Genomic DNA, 19956 nt, shown 5'->3' on the forward strand with positions numbered 1-19956 from the left:
TAGATTCCTCCTACCCAGCTCCAGCGTCCCACACGTGAGTCCACAAGGACAGGAATGGAGGGAGATCTTTTACATCCAGAGACTCTTTTCCTGATCAAACCTGTTGTTCATCATCACCCTGGGGCACAGGAACCTTGAGGCAAAATCAAGTTCACGCAGAACAAGAGAGACAACAAAGAGACTGTCCATGAAGGTGTGATGTTCTCCTTAGTCACAGCTGAACATTTTAAAATCCAGCATTTATTATCCCTGGGAACAGGGAGCTGTCTCATTTCACTGACAGGAGAGGAAAGGCTTTAGTCACAGAGATCATCCCTATTGTTTCTGTGCTCCCTGGGCTGCTATAAAAGCAGGTGAAGGGCACTCGGTGTCGCTGCGACGGGAACGTCACCACGGGGCTGGCAGGAGACACCCTGTGCAGGTCAGGACTTCTCTGGGATCCAACACCACCATCAGTAAGTAGGTAATGTTCCTTTTGCAACTGGAACATGCTTCTTAATTAATATATATTTTACTGTTGATCACAATAGTGTAGCTTCCCTTTTGTGTATGAGCAGGAGTTCTACATTAGCATAATTTGAAATACCATTCAGCAAGTAAATATACACATCTCTATGTATATTTATGTGCATGTATCTGCTTTTAATACAGATATTTTTAATCAGGACTAATACCCATCTGTTACTTGCATCCTTAGTTTGATTTCAACGTGCTGCCCAAGGAAATCACTCACAGATTAGTGGAGCAGACTTATTAAGAACAAGCTTAATTGTTACAAGCAAATATATAATTTATTTGTATTATATGAATGTATAATTTGCCTTTCTATCCAACCCTTGACAATTCAGTATTCAAGTTAGTATAAAGACAAGTAATTTGGGGAGATGCTGAGTTTTTTATTATGCCAAACTTCTCCTGCACAAAAAGAAGTATTTCTTCAAAGAGTTGTATGGGAACACATCTTAACTATTCTTACATAACAATTTAAATGCTGCAGCTTTTGTTTTGTGGTCCCCCCAGGTTTTGATGTAACAATTAATACAGGATTTTCTGGTAAATGACGAAAGGACCAGACTGGAGCCAATAAAGCAGGATACACTTATTAGTGTGAAAAATGCAGAGATTTTAGGGATAGACCTGTCAATTAAGACATGGTGGGCTGAAGGAATGGGTAGGAAGAGGTGTATCAATGCCAGAAGCAGATATAGAACTGGATGAAGTTAGAATTTAAAGTAAAATAATCATTGCACAATTACATCATCTCGTTGTCCCTTCCCTAAGCCAGAAATCCACTTTTTCACTGAAAAGAAATCTGGCATCAGTCTAATAAAATACTGGATATTTGCATGTCAGCACTTGTATTGCTGGTGGAAAAGGCCCAAACCCCAGGGCTATGAACACCTTTTAACTTGATCTTCCTGCTCCATTCTTAAATACTTCCTGGTTTGGGATTTTCAGCAATCCTGATCTTCTGGACAAATGTCTGTGAAGTTTTTATCAGAGAGGTCTCTTCCCAGTGCTGAAATGTTCTTGCAAATGCACAGGAGTGGGAAGTGTTATATTGAGAGGCAACGCTGGGAGAGCAGATTTAGGACTCTAAGCAGGGAAATACAGAACTTTAATCTGAATCCTATTCATCTTTTCTGCTGTGTGTTCAGATCCACATGACTCATGTTCTGGGAGGTCCTGGGATGATTTCCCACAGCACAATGCTCCACTTTTTACCTGTGCTTAAAGGCTGAAATTCATTTTGTCAGGTGAAAAAGGAAGAACAGAGGGAAAGATTTCTGGTCCCACCATCAGCTGCTGGTCCCGTGGAGTGGATTTAAGAAGTGGGAAAATGTTCCTGCCCCAGAGATCTCTGCAGACAGTAAAATTTTTGGCAATTCTTTTTTTTGCCTGTTTTGCAACGTGTCAAGAGATTGAAAAGTAAGTAATATCATCCTTTTACTTCATTATTATAATTAGAAAACTGCTTGGTTTTGATTTAACAGGCTGTGTTCTGCACTGCTGTCAGTAACTCCAGGCATTGGGGAAAGAAAATTCAATATATTTGATACAGCAACATTTTACATCACCCTCTCTGCAGTATAAAATTAGTCCAATTGCATTTTTAGATGTGTAACATGTGCCACATTTCAGCTGATGCTTTTAAACAAACCATGTAAGGATGTTCAACATAGGCCATGGAGATGGCACATGCTAAAATTCCATATTTAGGTTCCCATGTGGATTCAAATCTGCAGCAGGAGCCTATAGCTGCAGTTAGATGTTATCTGAACAGCCTGAAATATTTGCATCCCAGAATTAGCCTGCCCTCCTCACTCAACACTTGGCTCAACATTTTTGAAGAATCCGAAATATCTGAAGAAAATAAGGGTTTGTTTTTATTTCATGGACATCAGCGATTCCAGCTAAATCCCAGTGATTCCAGCTCTGGGAGGAGAGAAACAAACCCCAAAAATCCTGTAACACTGAGGTGAAGGAAAGGAAACTTTATTCTGAAAAGAATCTAAATCTGGGAAAGCCCAAACCTGTGTGGGAGAGCTCTTTAAACCTGCTCAGGTCATTTTGTTGGTCTTCCCATTTAAAAAAAAAAAAAAAAAAAGAAAGGAGATTCAAGGTGCACCTTTGGGAATGGCACAGAGTTCCAGCCTCCTCTCTTCAGGAATGGGCTGCTTGCCAGGCTGCTGGAGCAGCCCAAATGGGAATATACTCCTACCTGGGATTGGTGGGTGCCAATCTGATCCCTCATTCCCTCTGTTTTCCCTGCAGCAGGAGAGCAGTGACGGAGCACCAGCTCATGCACGACAGAGGGAGGGCGTTCCAAGGGCTGAAGCGCCTGACGTGGCTCCACAACGCCCTGGGCACGGTGCACACAGCCAGCAGCAGGGATGTTCCACCTCCACACGCCACGTGGGGTGCCCAGAAGAGCCAAGATCCCTCAGATCTCCACGGCAGCACGGATGGGGACGAGACTTCCAGCCTGAGGAAGCGGCTGCTGCTGGGGCTGACGGAAGCACAGGGATTCCTCCCCTTAAAGCAGCTGGATTTGAAGACCCCAAAGGGTAACTGGGACCCACAAGGCCTTTTTGAGCTGCTGCAAACCAAAGAGATGGGCAGCAAGAGAAATCCCAGCACGCAGCCACAGGACTATTCCCGTTAGCCCTCAACCCACCCCGCTCCGTCCCTGCTTTCCACACGTGCTGCTGTAGGGAAAAGCTCCAGCGCAAAGGTGAACGGCAAAATAAAGATAATTTATTGCTTTAACTCCTCCAGATGTTGATAGAGATCCTCATAAGGAGGCAAGTTCTCTCCTGAGCAGCTGTCTGAGTGCTGTGGCTACGAGATGGGTCACTTGTCATAGAACAGGCACTTCTCTTACATCAGGGCCCTCCCTGTCTGTCATGGGTACCTTAGGGATGCTGCAGCCTGTTGGAGCTCCTGTAGCCCACTCAGCAGGAAGTTTGGGTCATTAATGTGCATATTTGGAGGCTCACTGGAGCCTAATGTTTTGAATCCTGAAGAAAGTTATCTCCTAATACAGGTTCTCTTTCATTTCACCCCTGCCTTCAGTTCTGCCCTGGTCTAGTAATGACTTTTCTTATCCTATAGGTCCAAAGGGGTTTTCTCCCTGCTTCTCCAGCATGATGAATGTTTTAAGCCTCTCATCCCTCAGTTTTCCTCCCTTTTGCCAGGTAAAAGTTGCCAGTGATCCCCACTCAGCCAAAGCCCTAAACATTCCCCTTGTTCTGCTGGTGGAAGGGATGAGAACCAGCTTGCAGGGTCTCTACTTCAGCCTTTTGTTCCAACACTTCCTTCCTTTTCCTTCCCCATGTGAAATCCTCTCCCAAGAGCTCCCACAGCAGCAGAAAACCAGCTTCATGAGGCCACCTGCATTTTCTGGAATAGGTACCACAGGATTTTGCTGTTCGCCTTTGCCATCAAACCGATCATCTCTGCCCAAGCAAAGCAAGGTCCAGTTTAATTGTAAAATCAAGTCTTTAAGAAATGAAATCTCTCATGTGTGTTACAAATGTATCCGCATTTCCATCGTGTAGGGACTCTACACACCATTTTAAATCCTGAAATTCCTCTGTTGCTGACAGACTTCAACTGTGCAGAATGTATTTCTCAGTGATTCAAATGCTGACAATAAAAACCCTTTTCACCCTCTGAATTGCACTTGCTTTTGTTTTGGTAGAAATGTAAATAAAACGAAGCAAAACCACCTTTTGCCAATATGTCCACACATTTGGGATGAGTCTGGAGTCACATTTTGTTTGTTGTGTCATTCCTCACAGCTCCCTGTTACATTCCCAAGGCCAATCAAACCATTATTGAAACAGATCGTTTCAGATATTCCTGAAGAGCTGAGAGAGGTGAGACAAAAAGAGGTTTTACTGCCCAAGCAATGAATTTGCTGGGCTGGGATGCAGGACATTTTCCTCCCTGGAACCCATCAGGATGGAACCCCGGGGACCTGACTGTGACCAGCTCAAACCTCTCCAGAACTGGCCGTGTCCTTCCCAGCACACTCTGGATCAGCCCCTTTGCCCCTGAAGACGTGGATTCCTCTGGGAATGACTCCCTTGATCCCCGGGAGGTGGAGGTGACCATGGGGCATCTTGGTGGCACCTGTCCCTGGGTGTGCCTTCCTCCTGCGTGGGGATGGGCAAAACCAAGCTCCCCTCGATGGTGAGAACGGGCTGTGTGTGCCGGGAGCCTGCAGGTCACAGCACCACTGTGGGAAGGGGGGAAGGCAGCAGGACAGGGCTCCCCAGTCCCGCGGGACCGTCCCACGAGCACTGCCAGGAGCAGGAGGAAGGCTGGCACCCCATGGCTCGGCATCGCCAGTCCCTCTTCCCCGACCCAGGGGAGAACACAGACTGATGAGACCCGATGCAAAGTGCAGGGGGTGCGCCCGCTGCCCCCCAGGGCTGGCTCCGCACCAGCCCTCCGGAGCCCCCCGGGCGAGCCCTGACCCCAACCCTGGAGCATCCGCTGCGGAGTCCAAACCGCAGAGCCCCCATCGCGGAGCCCCCAGCACAGAACCCCGCATCGCGGAGCCCCCGCCCCGGGGGCGGCGTTGCGGCCCCTCAGCCCCCTCACGGCCCCGCTCTCGGCCGGGCGCAGGCGCGGCGGGCGGGCCGGGCGGTCGCTGCTGGTCCCGCCCGGGCGGGGCGGGCCGGCCCGGGGCGCCTGCGCTGCCGGAGCGGTGCCTGGGCCGCCCGTCCCGGCCGGGTCGCTGTCGGAGCACGGGGTGGGGGGGGGAAGCGGCGGTAGCGGCGCGGGGGCTCCGGTACCCCCGGTCCCCCCCGGTGCCCCGCCCGTCTCGCCGAGACCCCGCCTCGCCTCCAGCCCGCCCCTCCCCGGGGGGGCTCCGGTAAGCTGCTCCGCATCCCCTCCCCGCCCTCCTCATTCCTCTCCTCCTTCCCCCGGGCCCTTCGCCGCTGCCGGGGGAGCGGAGCTGGTGTGGCCCCCTCCCCACAAAACTCCCGGGTGTGGCGGGGCTGGGAGCAGGGGTGCTGCGGGCCGGGGTCTCTCCTCCCCCGAGCGTGGGGGGCTCGGGCCCCCTTTGTCCGCTCCCGGTGATGCTCCCGGGCCCCTCCGCCCGTCGGGCCGCGGAGCCGCCGCCCCCTGTGCCCCCTCTCCGGTCGGGCCGGGTGCGGGGGGATCCAGCCCCGCACCGTCCCACCCGCCCCCCGGGGGTCGGCGGGCTCTGAGCGCCCATCCCCACGGATGGGGCCGCCGCCACCAACAGGTGGTTTGACACCGATACTCTCTCTTTTCTCCCCCTTCTTTTTTTTTATTCCTGCACCTCCTCCTGTCTTCCGTCAGATAGATAATTTTCCTCGTGGCTTTCACACCTCCCGCTCAGAGCCATAGGTGTAACATCCCCATCTCCGAGGGTATAACATCCCCATGTCCGGGGGTGTAACACCCCATCTCCGGGGGTATAACATTCCCATCTCTGGGGGTTTAACACCCCATCTCTGCAGGGTGTAAAACCCCTCCCTGGGAGTGCGTGGAAAATGTGACACCCCCCCACCCTGCTTTGCGTGGGGTCACTCAGAGCTGCTCCTCCATAAAGCCACGGTCCCACCCCGCATAAAGACACAGCACCATCCCAAAAACCACCCAGCTGGAGGTGCTTTTCCACGAGGATCCTGCCCAGGCAGCCCACAAGGAGCTGGTGTCTGTAGGGGAGGTGGTTTGCAGGGGCCCAGCTGTGACGCCTCGTAAACAGCTGCGAAAAGCGAACAGAAAAGAGTCACTCAGAGCTCCTTGGCAGCACCCGGGGTTGTACAAAGGGGAAGTGTCTCACCTGCAGACTAGAAGTCTGTAACTTCTAGTAACAGTTGCAAAACTGTTACCTCACCGTGAGTTACGTGATACCCAGGAGAACCAGGTTAAGGGGTGGTTGCACACTTGAAATCTTTGTTTTTAATGCGTTTTAGGAAGCGGAGCTGGGTTGTCAGATACGCCCTGAAACTGCTTCTGGTTGGAAGTGGCACACACCAGTATTTACATATCGGGTTCACAGAGGCAGAAACGAAAATATATGTAGGATACTTACACTAGAGTTTGTTTCTTTTGGGTATTTTTCAAACTGCAGTGTGTTCAAAGGCACTGATCCTCTGGATTTCGCCAAATTTCTGGCTGAAGACATCTAGGAAAAGTGTTTAGAGGCAACTAAATGCCTTTTTTTTTCCCTCTTTGGTTGCTCTGTTAGTGGGATGACTTTCAGGATTTTGATGAATGTCACAGCAGAAGAGCCAGGAGGCATCTGATGGAGTTATTTCTGCAGGGGTTATAGGAAGCACGACTTTTGGATTAGGTGTTTCAGAGTGATATTCCTGAATTTCAAACATTTACTAAAGACAGAATGTGTTGGGAGCAACAAACATTTGCAGCACTGGCTGAAATTGTGGTTTTTGAGGCACCACGTTTCTCAAGTTTCCTTCCCTCTTATTTTCAGATCAAATACGTTCAAAACAGGAAGTTTGACTTGTACCTTTTATTTTGTAAGACTTTTCCCCACTTAGTCTTAGTTCAGACTGGTGGGATTTGTTGTTAAAATCTGAACTCTGTGATTCAGCATCCCTTGACTGATCGCAGCTCTTGTTTGAAGGTTATTTGCCATTTATAATGTTTAGTTTTTTTCCTCCCTTTCCCTCTCCTGGCAGCCATGGCAATGACAGGCCCCACGCCGTGCTCGTCCATGAGCAATCACACCAAGGAGCGAGTTACGATGACAAAGGTGACGTTAGAAAACTTCTACAGCAACCTCATCGCACAGCACGAGGAGAGAGAGATGAGGTAAAGATCTTCCTTGGTTCTTTTCCAGACTGGGTAAGGGCCTGAATTTATGTTAACTGCATTTAGCTTTCTTGAGCCAAAGCAAAAATCATAAAATCACAGGATGGTTTGGGTTGGAAGGGACCTTAAAGCTCATCTCGTTTCACTCTCCCTGCCATGGGCAGGGACACCTTCCACTAGCCCAGGTTGCTCCAATCCCTGTCCAACCTGGCCTTGGACACTTCCAGGGATGGGGCAGCCACAGCTTCTCTGGGCAACCTGTGCCAGGGCCTCCCCACCCTCACAGCCAGCAATTCTTTCCCAATATCCCATCTAACCCTGCCCTCTGGTAGTGGGAAGCCATTCCCCATTGTCCTGTCCCTCCATCCCTTGTCCAAGTCCCTCTCCAGCTCTCCTGGAGCCCCTTTAGGCCCTGCAAGGGGCTCTCAGGTCTCCCTGGAGCCTTCTCTTCTCCAGGTGAACCCCCCCAGCTCTCCCAGCCTGGCTCCAGAGCAGAGGGGCTCCAGCCCTTGGAGCATCTCCGTGGCCTCCTCTGGGCTCTCTCCAGCAGCTCTACATCCTTGTGCTGTTGTTTCCAGGGCTGGAGGCAGCACTGCAGGGGGGTCTCACCTCTGCCCTGCTGCCCACACTGTGGGATCAGCCCAGGGCACGGGGGGTTTCTGGGCTGGGTCATGTCCAGCCTCTCATCCACCAACACCCCCGAGTCCTTCTCCCCAGGGCTGCTCCCAGCCCATTATCCTGCCCAGCCTGTGTCTGTGCTGGGAGTGCCTTGATCCATCCATGTGCAGGACCTAAAGGAAGTCTTTTCAGGGACAAGGAGGGGTTGCTGTGAGGAGTCACTCAATGCTACCTGAACCTGTGGCACCTCTTCAAATCCATCAATCCAGCGTAAAATGGGATTGGACTGAGCTGTGTGACTTTCCTTTTTGGCTGGAACCTTCCAATTTGCTGAATACCCTCAAGCTGCAGCACTGGGACTTCTGCTGTTCTCCCACCTTGCCATGGAGTCTGTAATCAGAACTTGGAAAGCGGTTCAGCGTTGGTTCCCTTTTGGCCTTGCTGCCAAAGCCATAACGAGCTCCCAGAGCAAGGAGTGCCAGCTCACTACAGGAGCTGCAGAAATGAGGCAGCAGTTTGGAAATAAATCCTAACTTGCAGAGATATTTCCTTCAGAGTTGCAGATTAGGAGAGATTGAGGTCTAATTCAGACAGAAAATATCACTGATTTAATTCCCTTCTTTCTCTTTGCACAGCTCTTGCTTTTTAAATTTAATTATTTATTATGAGCACTATTGTCTACTCCCCAAAATCTCAATTTTTTTTTTTTTCCTGTCTGGGATCAAGACTTTGTCTGAACAAACAGACTGGACTTTATAAGTTACATGTTTTTTGTAACAACAGATGTGTCTGTGGTTGTGCAATTTGGAGTTTAAATGGTGTTGACACTGTACCCTGAAGTGCAGATTGGGCCTAGTAAGGATATTTGGGGGAATTCTGACCTGAGCTGTTTAATTCTGTGTACTGCACAGGCTTTTGCTACTGGAGTCACTGGTTTGAGTGTGGACTGGGAGGACTGGACAGGGCTCAGTGGGTTCCTAAACGAGGGCAAAGCGGTTGAAATGTGCCCGATGGTGAAATGATAACCCCAAATTTTATCGCTTTGCAGCAGCTGCACAGGGCCCCAGGAGACAGGAAGAGGATCTTGTGAAGGATGACTTGCAGAAAGAGAAGGAATTTTTTGGTGCATTTGTAATGTTAGACAATAAACCCCCCCAAACCATCAATCCCAGTTCAGCCAGCTGTAAATGTGGTCGGCATTGGGGAAAAATTCCCAGAGGATAATCACTGCAAGTGTCCCCTGAAGCCATTCCCCTTCTGAAGTCTTGCTTCCTTCTTTCTTTTCTCCCAAATGACCCTTGTGGACTAAGGCTGTAAATATTTCTGAGAACATGTACAGACACGTTTCCTCTTCCTAAATGTTTGGAGTATCTCAGGTCTCAGGAAGTCTAAAGTGACTTTTCTCCTCTCACACATGATGACTTTGAGATGCAGAGAAATTTTAAATGTGTTTAAAGAGCCAGTTCTCCCCAAAATAGGTGAGACTTTGGTGTTTATTTGTTATGGCTCTGCCCTGAAGTGACTTGCTCAGCTGTCAGAACGAGACAAGAATTGAACCCAGATCTCCTCAGTCTGGGTTTGTGTACAACAAAAATGTACAGTTGAATAACATATGAAACTCAAGGCAGGTTTGGATTATTAAAATTACAGAGGACGAGGCTGGAATTTTAAATTTGGATAGTAGATGCTTCTAAATTGATCTTCTGAGTCTCCCTTGTACATAATACACTTATTTGCTGGCACAGTCTGTGCCATGCTGGTGGATCTGTGCATGTGATTAAGAAACAACATTAATGATTCAACCTTTATTTTTCTAATTTTGATTAAGAAAACAAGGTTAATGATTCAGCCTTTATTTTTCTAATTTCTCTCTGCTCTAGACAAAAGAAACTAGAACAAATGATGGAAGAAGAAGGCTTAAAAGATGAAGAGGTAATGAATATGAAAAAATTATCGTAATGCTTAAATACAGGTATTTTCTAAATGGAGATCTGAGATCTTTCCTTGAAGTTGCTGTGATCCCCTGTGGAACCCACCTGCAGAATTCTCACTGGGGTTTCTTTAATTCTAGAAAAGGATCAGGAGATCAGCCCATGCACAAAAGGAAACAGAATTTCTTCGCCTGAAGAGAACAAGGCTTGGACTGGAGGACTTTGAGTCTTTAAAAGTAATAGGCAGAGGAGCATTTGGAGAGGTGAGTCCAGCAAAAAAATGTGGTTTTAAACTGGCTCTGGTGTCTGTTAAAGGCTTGCTTAGTTCATACAAGCAGAAGGTAAATGCTGTAGCAACCACAGATGGATTTTTAGCTGAACAGCCAGGTGCATCTTTTTAGCCAATAAATGCCAGTTTAAAACATAAAGGAACCCGAATGGCGTCGAACAAGACTTGGTGGGCAGGTTTGGAGAGGGTTTTAGTGCTGGATTTGACTGCAGTCCTTGTGTGCTCCCCAGGTGAGGCTGGTGCAGAAGAAGGACACGGGGCACGTCTATGCCATGAAAATCCTGCGCAAGGCCGATATGCTGGAAAAAGAGCAGGTAAATCCCCCCTTGGGCAGCACTGAATGACTCCAGGAGGTCACTGGGATGTGCACAGGAGGAACAGGCAACTCTGGTTTAAGTTTAGCAGCTACAAAATTGTGGGCTTTCCCCCCTCCTTTTTTGTGCAGGAAATAAGTCAGAAAAACCTCTGAATTCCTAAGGGTTCGTCTTCTTTAACACAAACTCATGCAAATGATTCAGTGTAGACTTCAAAATCAGTGTTTTCTTGCATTTCTGATTTATGGGATCAGATACAACTGCTGGAATTCAGGCCAGAGAGACATCAAGTAGCAGCATTTAACATTTTTAAGGCTTTCTTTCAGTACTTCTGGGGATAAAATGATCTCAGAACAGTCTCTTCTTGTTCAGCACTGGGGTGAAGCTCTTGAGTTTTCAAAAAGAGATCTGATGGTTAGATGTTTTTGTAAAGAACTGCGATATTTTGGGGTGCATGATTTATATAATATAGGGGTTTAATAGGTTTATATTGTGGGTATAAAACCTATCTACATAATTAACCATATATTGAAATTCTGATGGTGTTTCTGCCCTTGTGCAGAGGTTTTGACTGTTGGCTGCTCAGTATTTGATGCTTTCCAACATAGTATTTGAATTAGCTGTGCAATAAATGCATCCAATAAAACTAACCCAGGGCATGTGTGCGTGTCCAGGTTGGCCACATCCGTGCAGAGCGGGACATCCTGGTGGAGGCCGACAGCCTGTGGGTCGTGAAGATGTTCTACAGCTTCCAGGACAAGCTCAACCTCTACCTGATCATGGAGTTCCTGCCTGGAGGTAACTGGAACCCAAAGGCTGCTTTCCTGCTGTTTGGGCATTTGCTGATTTCTCAATCACAAGTGTAGTCTGAGATTAGGGTGTGTGTGGGTACCCTGGGCTTGTACATCTGGGAGGGGGAAATCTTTGTGGAGGTTTTTCTGCTTTTTGGGGTACTGAGATGTTTGGGGCAAGCTGGAGGTTTCCTGCTTGGGTTTGAGCTGCAGGTGTTTCAACTTGTCCTGAATATTTTTCTGTTTCCTCCCCTGGCTGTGAGTAGAACCCCCACATAACTAGGTTTGGATTCTCTAACCTGTTGTTTTTAACTGAGTGCAGCAGAAATAGCTCTTTTTTCCTATTAATGCCTTACAGGGTCCCAATTCTTTCCTCATAATGACCTGGACTGACCATGTGGACTGATAAAATCCCAAATCTGGTTTTCCTTATTGAAAATTGAAAGTGGTGGTGGGACAGTGGTACCTGGAGGCTGCAGGGAGAGAAGTTCCAGGGGGAACTGGACAGAAGGTCCCAGTTCTTTCCTCATAACAACCTGGACTGGGACATGAACTGTTAATTTAATGTCTTAAATCAGTGAGAGTGGAGCCCGTGTGTTCACCTCTGGGGGGTTTCCAGGTGACATGATGACACTGTTGATGAAGAAAGACACTCTGACAGAGGAGGAGACACAGTTCTACATCGCTGAGACCGTGCTTGCCATTGACTCCATCCATCAGCTGGGCTTCATCCATCGGGATATAAAACCAGACAACCTCCTCCTGGACAGCAAGGTATGGACTGGCCACTGGTGGGGAGGATAAACAGGCCTTGTGATTTTTAACATTGACCTGAACTAGTGCTGAGGGTTGTGAAAGAAGATGGTGCCTCTTTTTTTAGCCCTGCTCCTTCCAGTTTTTGAGGTGTAGCTGCCATAATCCTGGGAAAAACCCAAACCAGGGGAGGCCTCCCTTCCACCCCAGCTGTGCTCAGACCTCGAGCTCTCTGACAGCTGTTTGAGCTATTTTTGGCTGTTTCAGCTGGAGTTTCAGTTCTCCCCTCGTAGCCAAAGCTGTTTCCTTTTGCTCTCACATCTGTTACGCTCCCACTTGCCAGCATGGGGGTAGATGGTTCTACCAAACATGAAGGATGTGGCTGTTCCAGACTGAGGATGGAGGTGGGATCTCCCTCAGGATCAGGATCTATTCCTGAGGGCTGGTCAGGCTACCTGGTTATTGCAGGCAGTTTGCAGAAAGCCTCATTGTTTCAGTATCCTCCCGTTGCTCACTCCAGAAATACCTGCAGCTGCATCTGGAGATGTTTCCTTTCACTCTGAAGTGATCAGGAGCTACAGGAGCAGAGGTTTCTGAAGGGCTTTCTTTGTGGAATAGTGATGAAAGTATCAATAGCTGCATTCCATGCACACATCCAGTGTTAGGCTAAAACAAGGAATGCAAAGGACATGGAGGAGCTGGAGCGTGTCCAGGGAAGGGAGCAGAGCTGGGGAAGGGGCTGGAGCACCAGGAGCTGCTGAGGAAGCTGGGGGGGCTCAGCCTGGAGAAAAGGAGGTTTAGGGGGAACCTTCTCACTCTCTACAGCTCCTGAAAGGAGGTTGTGGCCAGGTAGGGGTTGGACTCTGCTCCCAGGGAACAAGGGACATGACAAGAGGAAATGGCCTCAAGCTGTGCCAGGGGAGGTTTAGGTTGGATATTAGAAAAGATTGTTTCCTGGAAAGCGTGATCAGACACTGGAATAAGTTGCCCAGGGAAGTGGTGGAGTCACAGTCTCTGGAAGTGTTCAAGAGCCATCTGCATGTGGCACCTGGGGACACAGTTTAGGGGGATGAAGATGGGGCTGGGCTCTCTTCCCACCTTGCTGATTCTGTGATTTGCTCTGATAATGTCTTGTGTCGGTTCTGTCTTTGGTTGGTTTGTTCGTTTCCAGGGCCACGTGAAACTCTCAGACTTTGGTCTGTGTACTGGACTGAAGAAAGCCCACAGGACAGAATTTTATAGAAACTTGAACCACAGTCTTCCCAGTGACTTCAGTAAGTTCTTTGGCTCCAAAGGGTATCTGGGTGGTTGTTCCCAGTGCCTGGCATAACTCACTTTAGTGTGAGGGTAGAAGGCTGCAGTGGGAGGTCTAATAATCAAATTACATCTTGAGGTGTAATTTTGACTTTTTTTGTAAAATAAAAATAGTTTCAGTTACTTTAATGTACAAACCCACCTTCACTTCCAGAAGTTTGTCTCTGAAACAGACTCTGCTGTAGCCCTTTGCATGTGTAACAAACCTGGCATGGAAGGATGGTGGCTGCATCTAAAGTGTTATTTAAATTAATAAGCAAGGACAGGCTCTTTGAATATTCAGGAATTTTCTCATGGGGAATCACTTGGATCATGGATTTAAATAAACCCTGAAAGTGTAACAGTTTGGGGGTAAAAATGTGTATTGGGTGACTGTTAGGACTCAGTCACAGATAGTGAATCTCCTTTAGCTTTTCAGAACATGAATTCCAAAAGGAAAGCAGAGACTTGGAAGAGGAATCGACGGCAGTTGGTAAGTAGGTCTCACCTGGCTGGAAATGTTCCTGCTCAGGTGTTGCATCCAAATGGCACATGGATGCACATGGAAGGGGTTAATGCATTCCAGAGCTCTGAACAATCCATAAAGGAAGGGATTGCTTCATTTTTCTTTGAAAAAAAAGAGGAATGACTCTAATTTGTCCTTCACCCATCTGCTGAACAGCTGGTGACACGTGTGCCTGAGATGGCACTGCCAGAATTATTTGCATGGATATCTGATGGTTCCCAGCCAACACTAAAGGTTCTTGCCCTCCAATCTAACCAAGGGCTGCTGACCCATTCCAAGGTGTATCTGGACAGTGGTACCTTTCCCCACAATCCTGATGGTATTTTAAGGCACCTGCACATGAACATGCTGATTTTGTCTCTATATATCATGACATAAAGGCTTTACCCAGCTTTGCTAAAGGATCTCAGAGACAATCTGGTGTCTTCCTTAAAATAACCAGTGTTGTGTAAGTCCCCACTTCCATGGCAGGCAGTTTTCCTTAAAGATGCATGACTGATGGTGTTTGTTCCAGGCTTTTTCTACTGTGGGAACTCCAGATTACATTGCTCCTGAAGTTTTCATGCAGACTGGGTACAACAAGCTTTGTGACTGGTGGTCCCTGGGGGTCATCATGTACGAGATGTTGATCGGTAAGGAAGGGGCAGTGCAGGGGTTCTAAACAGGGGTTGTGGTGTGGGATACCTGTATTTCATGGAATCATGGAATTCCAGACTGGTTTGGGCTGGGAGAGACCTTAAAGCTCCTCCAGTCCCATTCCCTGCCATGGGTAGGGACACTTTCCACCAGTCCAGGTTGCTCCAAGCCCCATCCAACCTGGCCTTGGACACTTGCAGGGATTGGGCAGCCACAGCTGCTCTGGGCAACCTGTTTATGTGCTCAGAGCATCCCTGGTCAGTGAGGTGTGCTCTGACCAGCACATTGTAGACTTCAGGAACTGGTTTTGCTTTATCCCAGAGGGTGTTTTTCTTTCTGGTCAGGTTACCCACCGTTCTGTTCCGAGACTCCTCAAGAGACGTACAAGAAAGTGATGAACTGGAAAGAGACCCTGACGTTCCCTCCAGAAGTTCCAATCTCTGATAAAGCAAAGGATCTTATTTTAAGGTGCCAGCCACATGGGTTGCCAGTTAATATAGCACTGATTTTCTTGTCTTGCTGTGTTCTGTGCCTCTCATGGCTTGTTTCTCTTGGAAAAACCCTCATGGCACAAACTGCTGTGCACACGCATCAAATGCTGAACTCCCTCGTCAAATACTTTTGTCTCTCAGGTCATTTAGTTGTTCCCTGACTGCTCTGGCAAAATGTTTCTGCTCCTTATTTTCCCTGCAAGCTTCTCATGGAAGCAACTTTAATCCTTTTACCAGAGCTGGCTTCTTACAACAGGAATGATTTTGCCGTTGGATGCACTGGAGCATACAAATGTATCCCACTGTATTTCCAATCATTATCTATTCTCAGGACAGAAATATAAAGGCCTACATTTTTAGGCTTTATATGTTCTCCTGCTCTATCCTGGTCCTGAAATAGAAAGGCCACGTTATCCTGTTGTGAGGGAATGGCACATCTGAACTGTGGCATTGGACACCACATTTCTGAACATAACTTTGTGTGTTGGTTTTTTGCTGTGGGAGTTCTTAGCCTGCTCCATTTATATGTTAAGAAACTGTATCATTATCAGTCCAGAAAGCTGTTCCATTTCTGGATGGAATGCTTTCGTTTTCATTCTCCCTTCATTTTCATTCTTCCTTCCATCCCAGATTTTGCTGTGAATGGGAGCACAGAATTGGTGCATCTGGTGTGGAGGAAATAAAGAGTAACCCGTTCTTTGAAGGGGTTGATTGGGAGCACATCAGGTAAGATGCTTTGCAGAAAAGGAAGCTGCTCTTCTCTAGGGACTGTCCAGGCTGGTCCTGTTCAGCAGCAGGGAGCAGCTGAGTGGAATTTATCATATCCAGGTGTGGGTGAAAGTAGTTTGTTCCCTACCTCTGAAGCTTGCTGAGGTTTAGGCACCTTTAGTCTTGATTCTGTTAAGAAAGGGAAAGTGGCTGAATCCTGCTTTGCCTTTGAAATCTTAATGCTCCATCTGCTCTTCTTGGCAGAGAGAGACCTGCTGCGATTTCCATAGAAATTAAAAGCATTGATGATACCTCAAACTTTGATGAATTTCCAGAATCTGATATCCTTAAACCAACAGGTAAATGATTGATTGATTCTGCATGTGAACAATCCTTCCTCTTCTCCAGTCAAATCATCTTTCCTGTTAATCAGAGAAGGGATCTTACTAGGTGCTAATTTTTTGTTTAATCATGACCACATAAGGCTTGGTGGCCTTGTGGTGCAGGGTGTGCAAGCTGGAATTTGGGGTTCCAGGAGATGCAGGATGGAAATGATGGGGGAATTGCCTGAGAAAGGGCATCTCTGAGGCAGCAGAGCTCCCAGCAAGCTCTCAGCAGGACCTTGTTACTGGGTGATCCCTGCTGGCACAGCTGGCACTTGGAGTAGTGGGTAGGGAAGGGTGGGACAAGAGGGGATGTTTTAGGTGTAGATTTCTAAAGGATCACAGCATAGTCACACATTTGCTCCACGAGTTTAAACACAGAATCCCAGAATGGTTTGGGTTGGAAGGGACCTTAAAGCTCATCCTTAAAGTTCCACCCCCTGCCATGGGCAGGGACACCTTCCACTAGCCCAGGTTCCTCCAAGCCCCATCCACCCTGGCCTTGGACACTCCCAGGGCATCCACCACCTCTCTGGGCAACCTGTGCAAGTGTTTCCCAGCCCACCCTGTAAAAAATTTGTCTGAATCTACGCTCTTTTAGCTTAAAATCATTGTGCCATGTCCTGTGTTCCAGCAGTTCTTGGCCTTGAAGCACAAAGCTGAATCCTGGGTTTATGATATTTTTTTCCTGCCCTAATCCACATGCAGTGTTTTGTAGGAAAACAAACTTGGCAGTCTCCAAAGGATAATTTTACTTCTTCTGTGTCTTCCCAGTGGCAACAAGCAACCACCCAGAGACCGACTACAAGAACAAAGACTGGGTTTTTATCAATTACACCTACAAGCGTTTCGAGGGCCTGACGGCCCGAGGAGCAATCCCATCCTACATGAAAGGAGGGAAGTGACACCAGCTTTACCTGGGACTTCTGAGCCATGGAATTCTGTTGCTGTACTTTGGGTTTATACCCATAAAAGAACTTTTTTTGGTTTTTTTTTTAAAGAAAACTCGAGGGCTGTCAACTCTTGGAGAAGACTTCAGGACCCTTGTTTTGTTACACACCTGGTTGTTACCAAGGATTTTTTTGTTTTTTTTTTTCCTGCACCATTGAAAAATTCCACAACATGTTTGCATCATCTCTGCTGCCAGCACCTTTGGCTGCTTCAGGAGCAAGAGTTTTTTCCTTTTTTGAATCCTTTGCCAGATTGTACAGTCCCTTGGGGGATGGGAGCCTTCCCTTTGGCATTGCAAAGCACGGGATTCTCTAGGATGGTTTGCCAGTCCTGCATTAAGTGACAAACTCGCTCTGCCAATTCTGCCAGCACTGTTTGCCCAGTGGCTGAGGAACTCCAGTAACAAAGCAATAATTAAAGCTTGAGACAGACAACTCTCCAGGAAACTGTGGAGCAGAAGGACACAACTCGGATCGCCTTAACCTTAGTTTGTAGTGCTGTTTTTATAATGCTCCTTGGAAGCCTCTCTATAGCATCTCTCAGCTCTGTCACAGTGGCCTCCAGTCCTGGTGCACTTTACTTTTGGTACTAAGTGACCCTCAAGCCATTTAATACTTTTTCTAAATTTAAAAAAAAAAAATTGTGCAACACTTTTCCTTCCCCGGATAGAGGAGAAATGGGCCATTTCCTGCTCCCAGCGCCGAGTCTTTGGTTACTGTGTGACAGGGTGGATCTGTAACAGCACAGATAATAAACTACAGCTGCTCACACTGTGCATCTGGAATTAGAGCAGAGAGGGAGGGAAGTTCCTTGAACCTGATCCTGGCTGGGTAAGTTGTGCAGAGCTGGCTCAGCCCGAGGCTCCCTTGGCTGGCTGGTGCCATCTCTTGGCCGTCCCTGAGCTCTGCTGCATCTCCACTGGCTTAAAGACAAAAGAACATCTTCTGTGGCCTTTTTGCTCTTGGTTTTGAGCAGAACAGGACCAGAATGTTGCTGATGGAGGCCTGCCTAGTGTTTCCTTACAGAGCTGCTCCCGCTGTCCTGGCTGAACCATCTGTCCCTGGAGTCTTCCACCGACTGGGGTCACTTTTGGGGCAGTGGAACCCACCGTGCCCACTCTTAGATTATTGCCTACTGTAACTTGTAAAAGTTCTGATCAGGTTCTCTCCAGGAGAGCCCCAAAGTGCCTTTCCTTGCCCAAGCCTCTCTGGCAAAGTGACACCATTTAGGGAGGGAGGGTCCTGCCTCAGTTGAGCTTTTCCCAATTCCTTTTTCTGTTTGTAGTTAACTCTGCACTTCCAGGGGCAGGTGGCATTAACCCTTTGGGCCTGCCTGGTTCCAGTCTCTCATTTGCCATCAGACTGATAAAAATGACAGCTTTCTGAGGTTTCCAAAAGCGTGTCTCAGTTGGAATTGTCTTGGATTCCTGCAGACTTCTATTGGTGCTGAACAACTCCAGAGTACAGACAAGACAAAGCTCGAGTGATGCTTCACAGGAACAAAGAAAAAAAAAAAGGCTTCCAGGGCTGTTTAGTCCTGAATTTCTTGATTAGGAAATGAAACAAAATGGGTTTGTAGTGGAACTTCTTTTTAATAGGTGCTTTTAGGGAATTTTTACCTACATGTCTTTGGAGTGCCATCCTGAAGGACTGAGGGGGGATTGCCAGTACTGTACATAACTCACGTCCTCTCCCTCACCACCCCCTGTGCTTTTTGTACCTGCCCCACGACTTCAATGACTTGCCATAAGCAGTTTTTAGGTACCAGTTGGATCCTACCGAGCTGAAATGCAAAATAGCCTTAATTAGAAGTGATCCCAGGATCACTGTAGCCAGCAGGGCTCACTTGGATGAATAAGGGCTAACAGAAGGAATGACTTATAGGATCAGGCTTTTACCAACTCGTCCCTAAAATCACCTTCTGCTCCCTTTGTACTTTGTGTGAAGGGCTGATACCAACTCCTCCTGCAGTTTCTTCCAGCCATTTGAAAATGTTGCCTTACAAACCATTGGAAATAATATAAAACCGTTGTTTTGTTTTTTTTTTTTTTTCCCAATTCCTAACTACTTGGTTACTGCCTTAAAAAAAATGAAATAAAACAAAAATCAGAATCCTTTCAAGCTGCCGTGGATTAGCAACAAATGATTTTGAGATAGTAGCTGCATTCGTAGCCCTTTACTGAAAGGGACCAGCATTTTTATTTATAAATACCAAAGAAGCCAAACCATTATAAGTTGTGATGACTTGCTGTGAAAAAACCCAACTCTCTAGTACTGTGTATTGTGCATTTTTAGTGCTGTGTTTGAAGTGTGACCCCTCAGGTCACGGAGCTCAAGGTGGTTTCTCAAAGGCATGAGGAGCAGTTGGGTACCTCATTCCTGTTGTCTTCCAGCAGAAGTTGGATGTCCTTGAATCCAGTCCTCTTGGACACACCTGCATTGGTAGCTTCTGTATCCCAGGTGCTTCCTATGCCAGGTTTTTCACCAACATTAGGGAAAAAAAGTGTGTCCTACAGTGTCTCCTTCCCAGGATCCATAATTCTCTGCTAACTAAGGATTTTGGATGCCTGTTCCATCTTCCATGGTAGCCAAACATTTTCCTTACTGCTTGTGTTTTGAGGTTGTTTGTATCTTTAGCTCTTTTTTATTAACCTGCAGTTGCTGGACTTGTAGGAGTTAATTCCAGTCTGAATTTCCAATGGATCTGAACACCTTGTGCTGCCAGTTCATCTCTGTATCATGCCTAGCACAAAGCTGCACTCTTTCTTATCACTGTGCCCTGACTCTGCCTTAACCTCTTCAGCTGAGAAAGCATTTTGTAAATATTTAAAAGCTGTTCCAAAATTGCACTGTAAAATTTGGCAGGTGTAGTCAACTTTTTATGGAGACAGATCTCTCCTTGTGTCGTGTAAATAAAATCCACACTTCAGTAGACACGCTGTTGCTGGCA

At 47.3% G+C, this 19956-nt stretch overlaps 2 protein-coding genes across 5 annotated transcripts; both read left to right on the forward strand.

Annotated features, from left to right (window-relative positions):
* On the forward strand, nucleotides 1-4157 carry LOC126645946 (parathyroid hormone 4-like). Of its 3 annotated transcripts, none has more exons than XM_050326821.1 (3): nucleotides 1-463; nucleotides 1758-1929; nucleotides 2776-4157. In XM_050326821.1, the coding sequence occupies exons 2-3, from the start codon at nucleotides 1841-1843 to the stop codon at nucleotides 3164-3166; spliced, it is 480 nt and encodes a 159-aa protein (XP_050182778.1). In that variant the 5' UTR covers nucleotides 1-463; nucleotides 1758-1840; the 3' UTR covers nucleotides 3167-4157. The 3 variants fall into 3 exon arrangements, with proteins under 3 accessions (XP_050182778.1, XP_050182779.1, XP_050182780.1); XM_050326822.1 differs by having other exon boundaries at nucleotides 1-459; XM_050326823.1 differs by having other exon boundaries at nucleotides 1-455.
* A 1114-nt stretch (nucleotides 4158-5271) lies between these two features.
* On the forward strand, nucleotides 5272-19940 carry STK38 (serine/threonine kinase 38). 2 transcript variants are annotated; one of them, XM_050326803.1, is made up of 14 exons: nucleotides 5272-5386; nucleotides 7191-7323; nucleotides 9822-9873; nucleotides 10013-10135; nucleotides 10392-10475; nucleotides 11150-11273; nucleotides 11886-12040; nucleotides 13191-13293; nucleotides 13744-13805; nucleotides 14353-14470; nucleotides 14819-14942; nucleotides 15596-15691; nucleotides 15938-16032; nucleotides 16831-19940. In XM_050326803.1, exons 2-14 carry the CDS (start codon nucleotides 7193-7195, stop codon nucleotides 16959-16961), a joined length of 1398 nt encoding a protein of 465 aa, XP_050182760.1. In that variant the 5' UTR covers nucleotides 5272-5386; nucleotides 7191-7192; the 3' UTR covers nucleotides 16962-19940. The 2 variants fall into 2 exon arrangements, with proteins under 2 accessions (XP_050182760.1, XP_050182761.1); XM_050326804.1 differs by lacking the exon at nucleotides 15596-15691.
* Nucleotides 19941-19956: the final 16 nt, after the last annotated feature.

The sequence above is a fragment of the Myiozetetes cayanensis genome, unplaced genomic scaffold, assembly GCF_022539395.1.
Source record: "Myiozetetes cayanensis isolate MyiCay16 unplaced genomic scaffold, myiCay2020 scf32, whole genome shotgun sequence".
NCBI classification, from domain to species: Eukaryota; Metazoa; Chordata; class Aves; order Passeriformes; family Tyrannidae; genus Myiozetetes; species Myiozetetes cayanensis.

Bases quoted from the DNA above. Each gene is read 5' to 3' on its own strand.
- LOC126645946 (XM_050326821.1), top strand. From the start codon at position 1,841: ATGTTCCTGCCCCAGAGATCTCTGCAGACAGTAAAATTTTTGGCAATT. The intron at 1,930-2,775 runs GTAAGTAATATC...TTTTCCCTGCAG, and splicing joins ACGTGTCAAGAGATTGAAAA to CAGGAGAGCAGTGACGGAGC.
- STK38 (XM_050326803.1), top strand. From the start codon at position 7,193: ATGGCAATGACAGGCCCCACGCCGTGCTCGTCCATGAGCAATCACACC. The intron at 7,324-9,821 runs GTAAAGATCTTC...TCTCTGCTCTAG, and splicing joins CACGAGGAGAGAGAGATGAG to ACAAAAGAAACTAGAACAAA. The intron at 10,136-10,391 runs GTGAGTCCAGCA...TGTGCTCCCCAG, and splicing joins GCAGAGGAGCATTTGGAGAG to GTGAGGCTGGTGCAGAAGAA.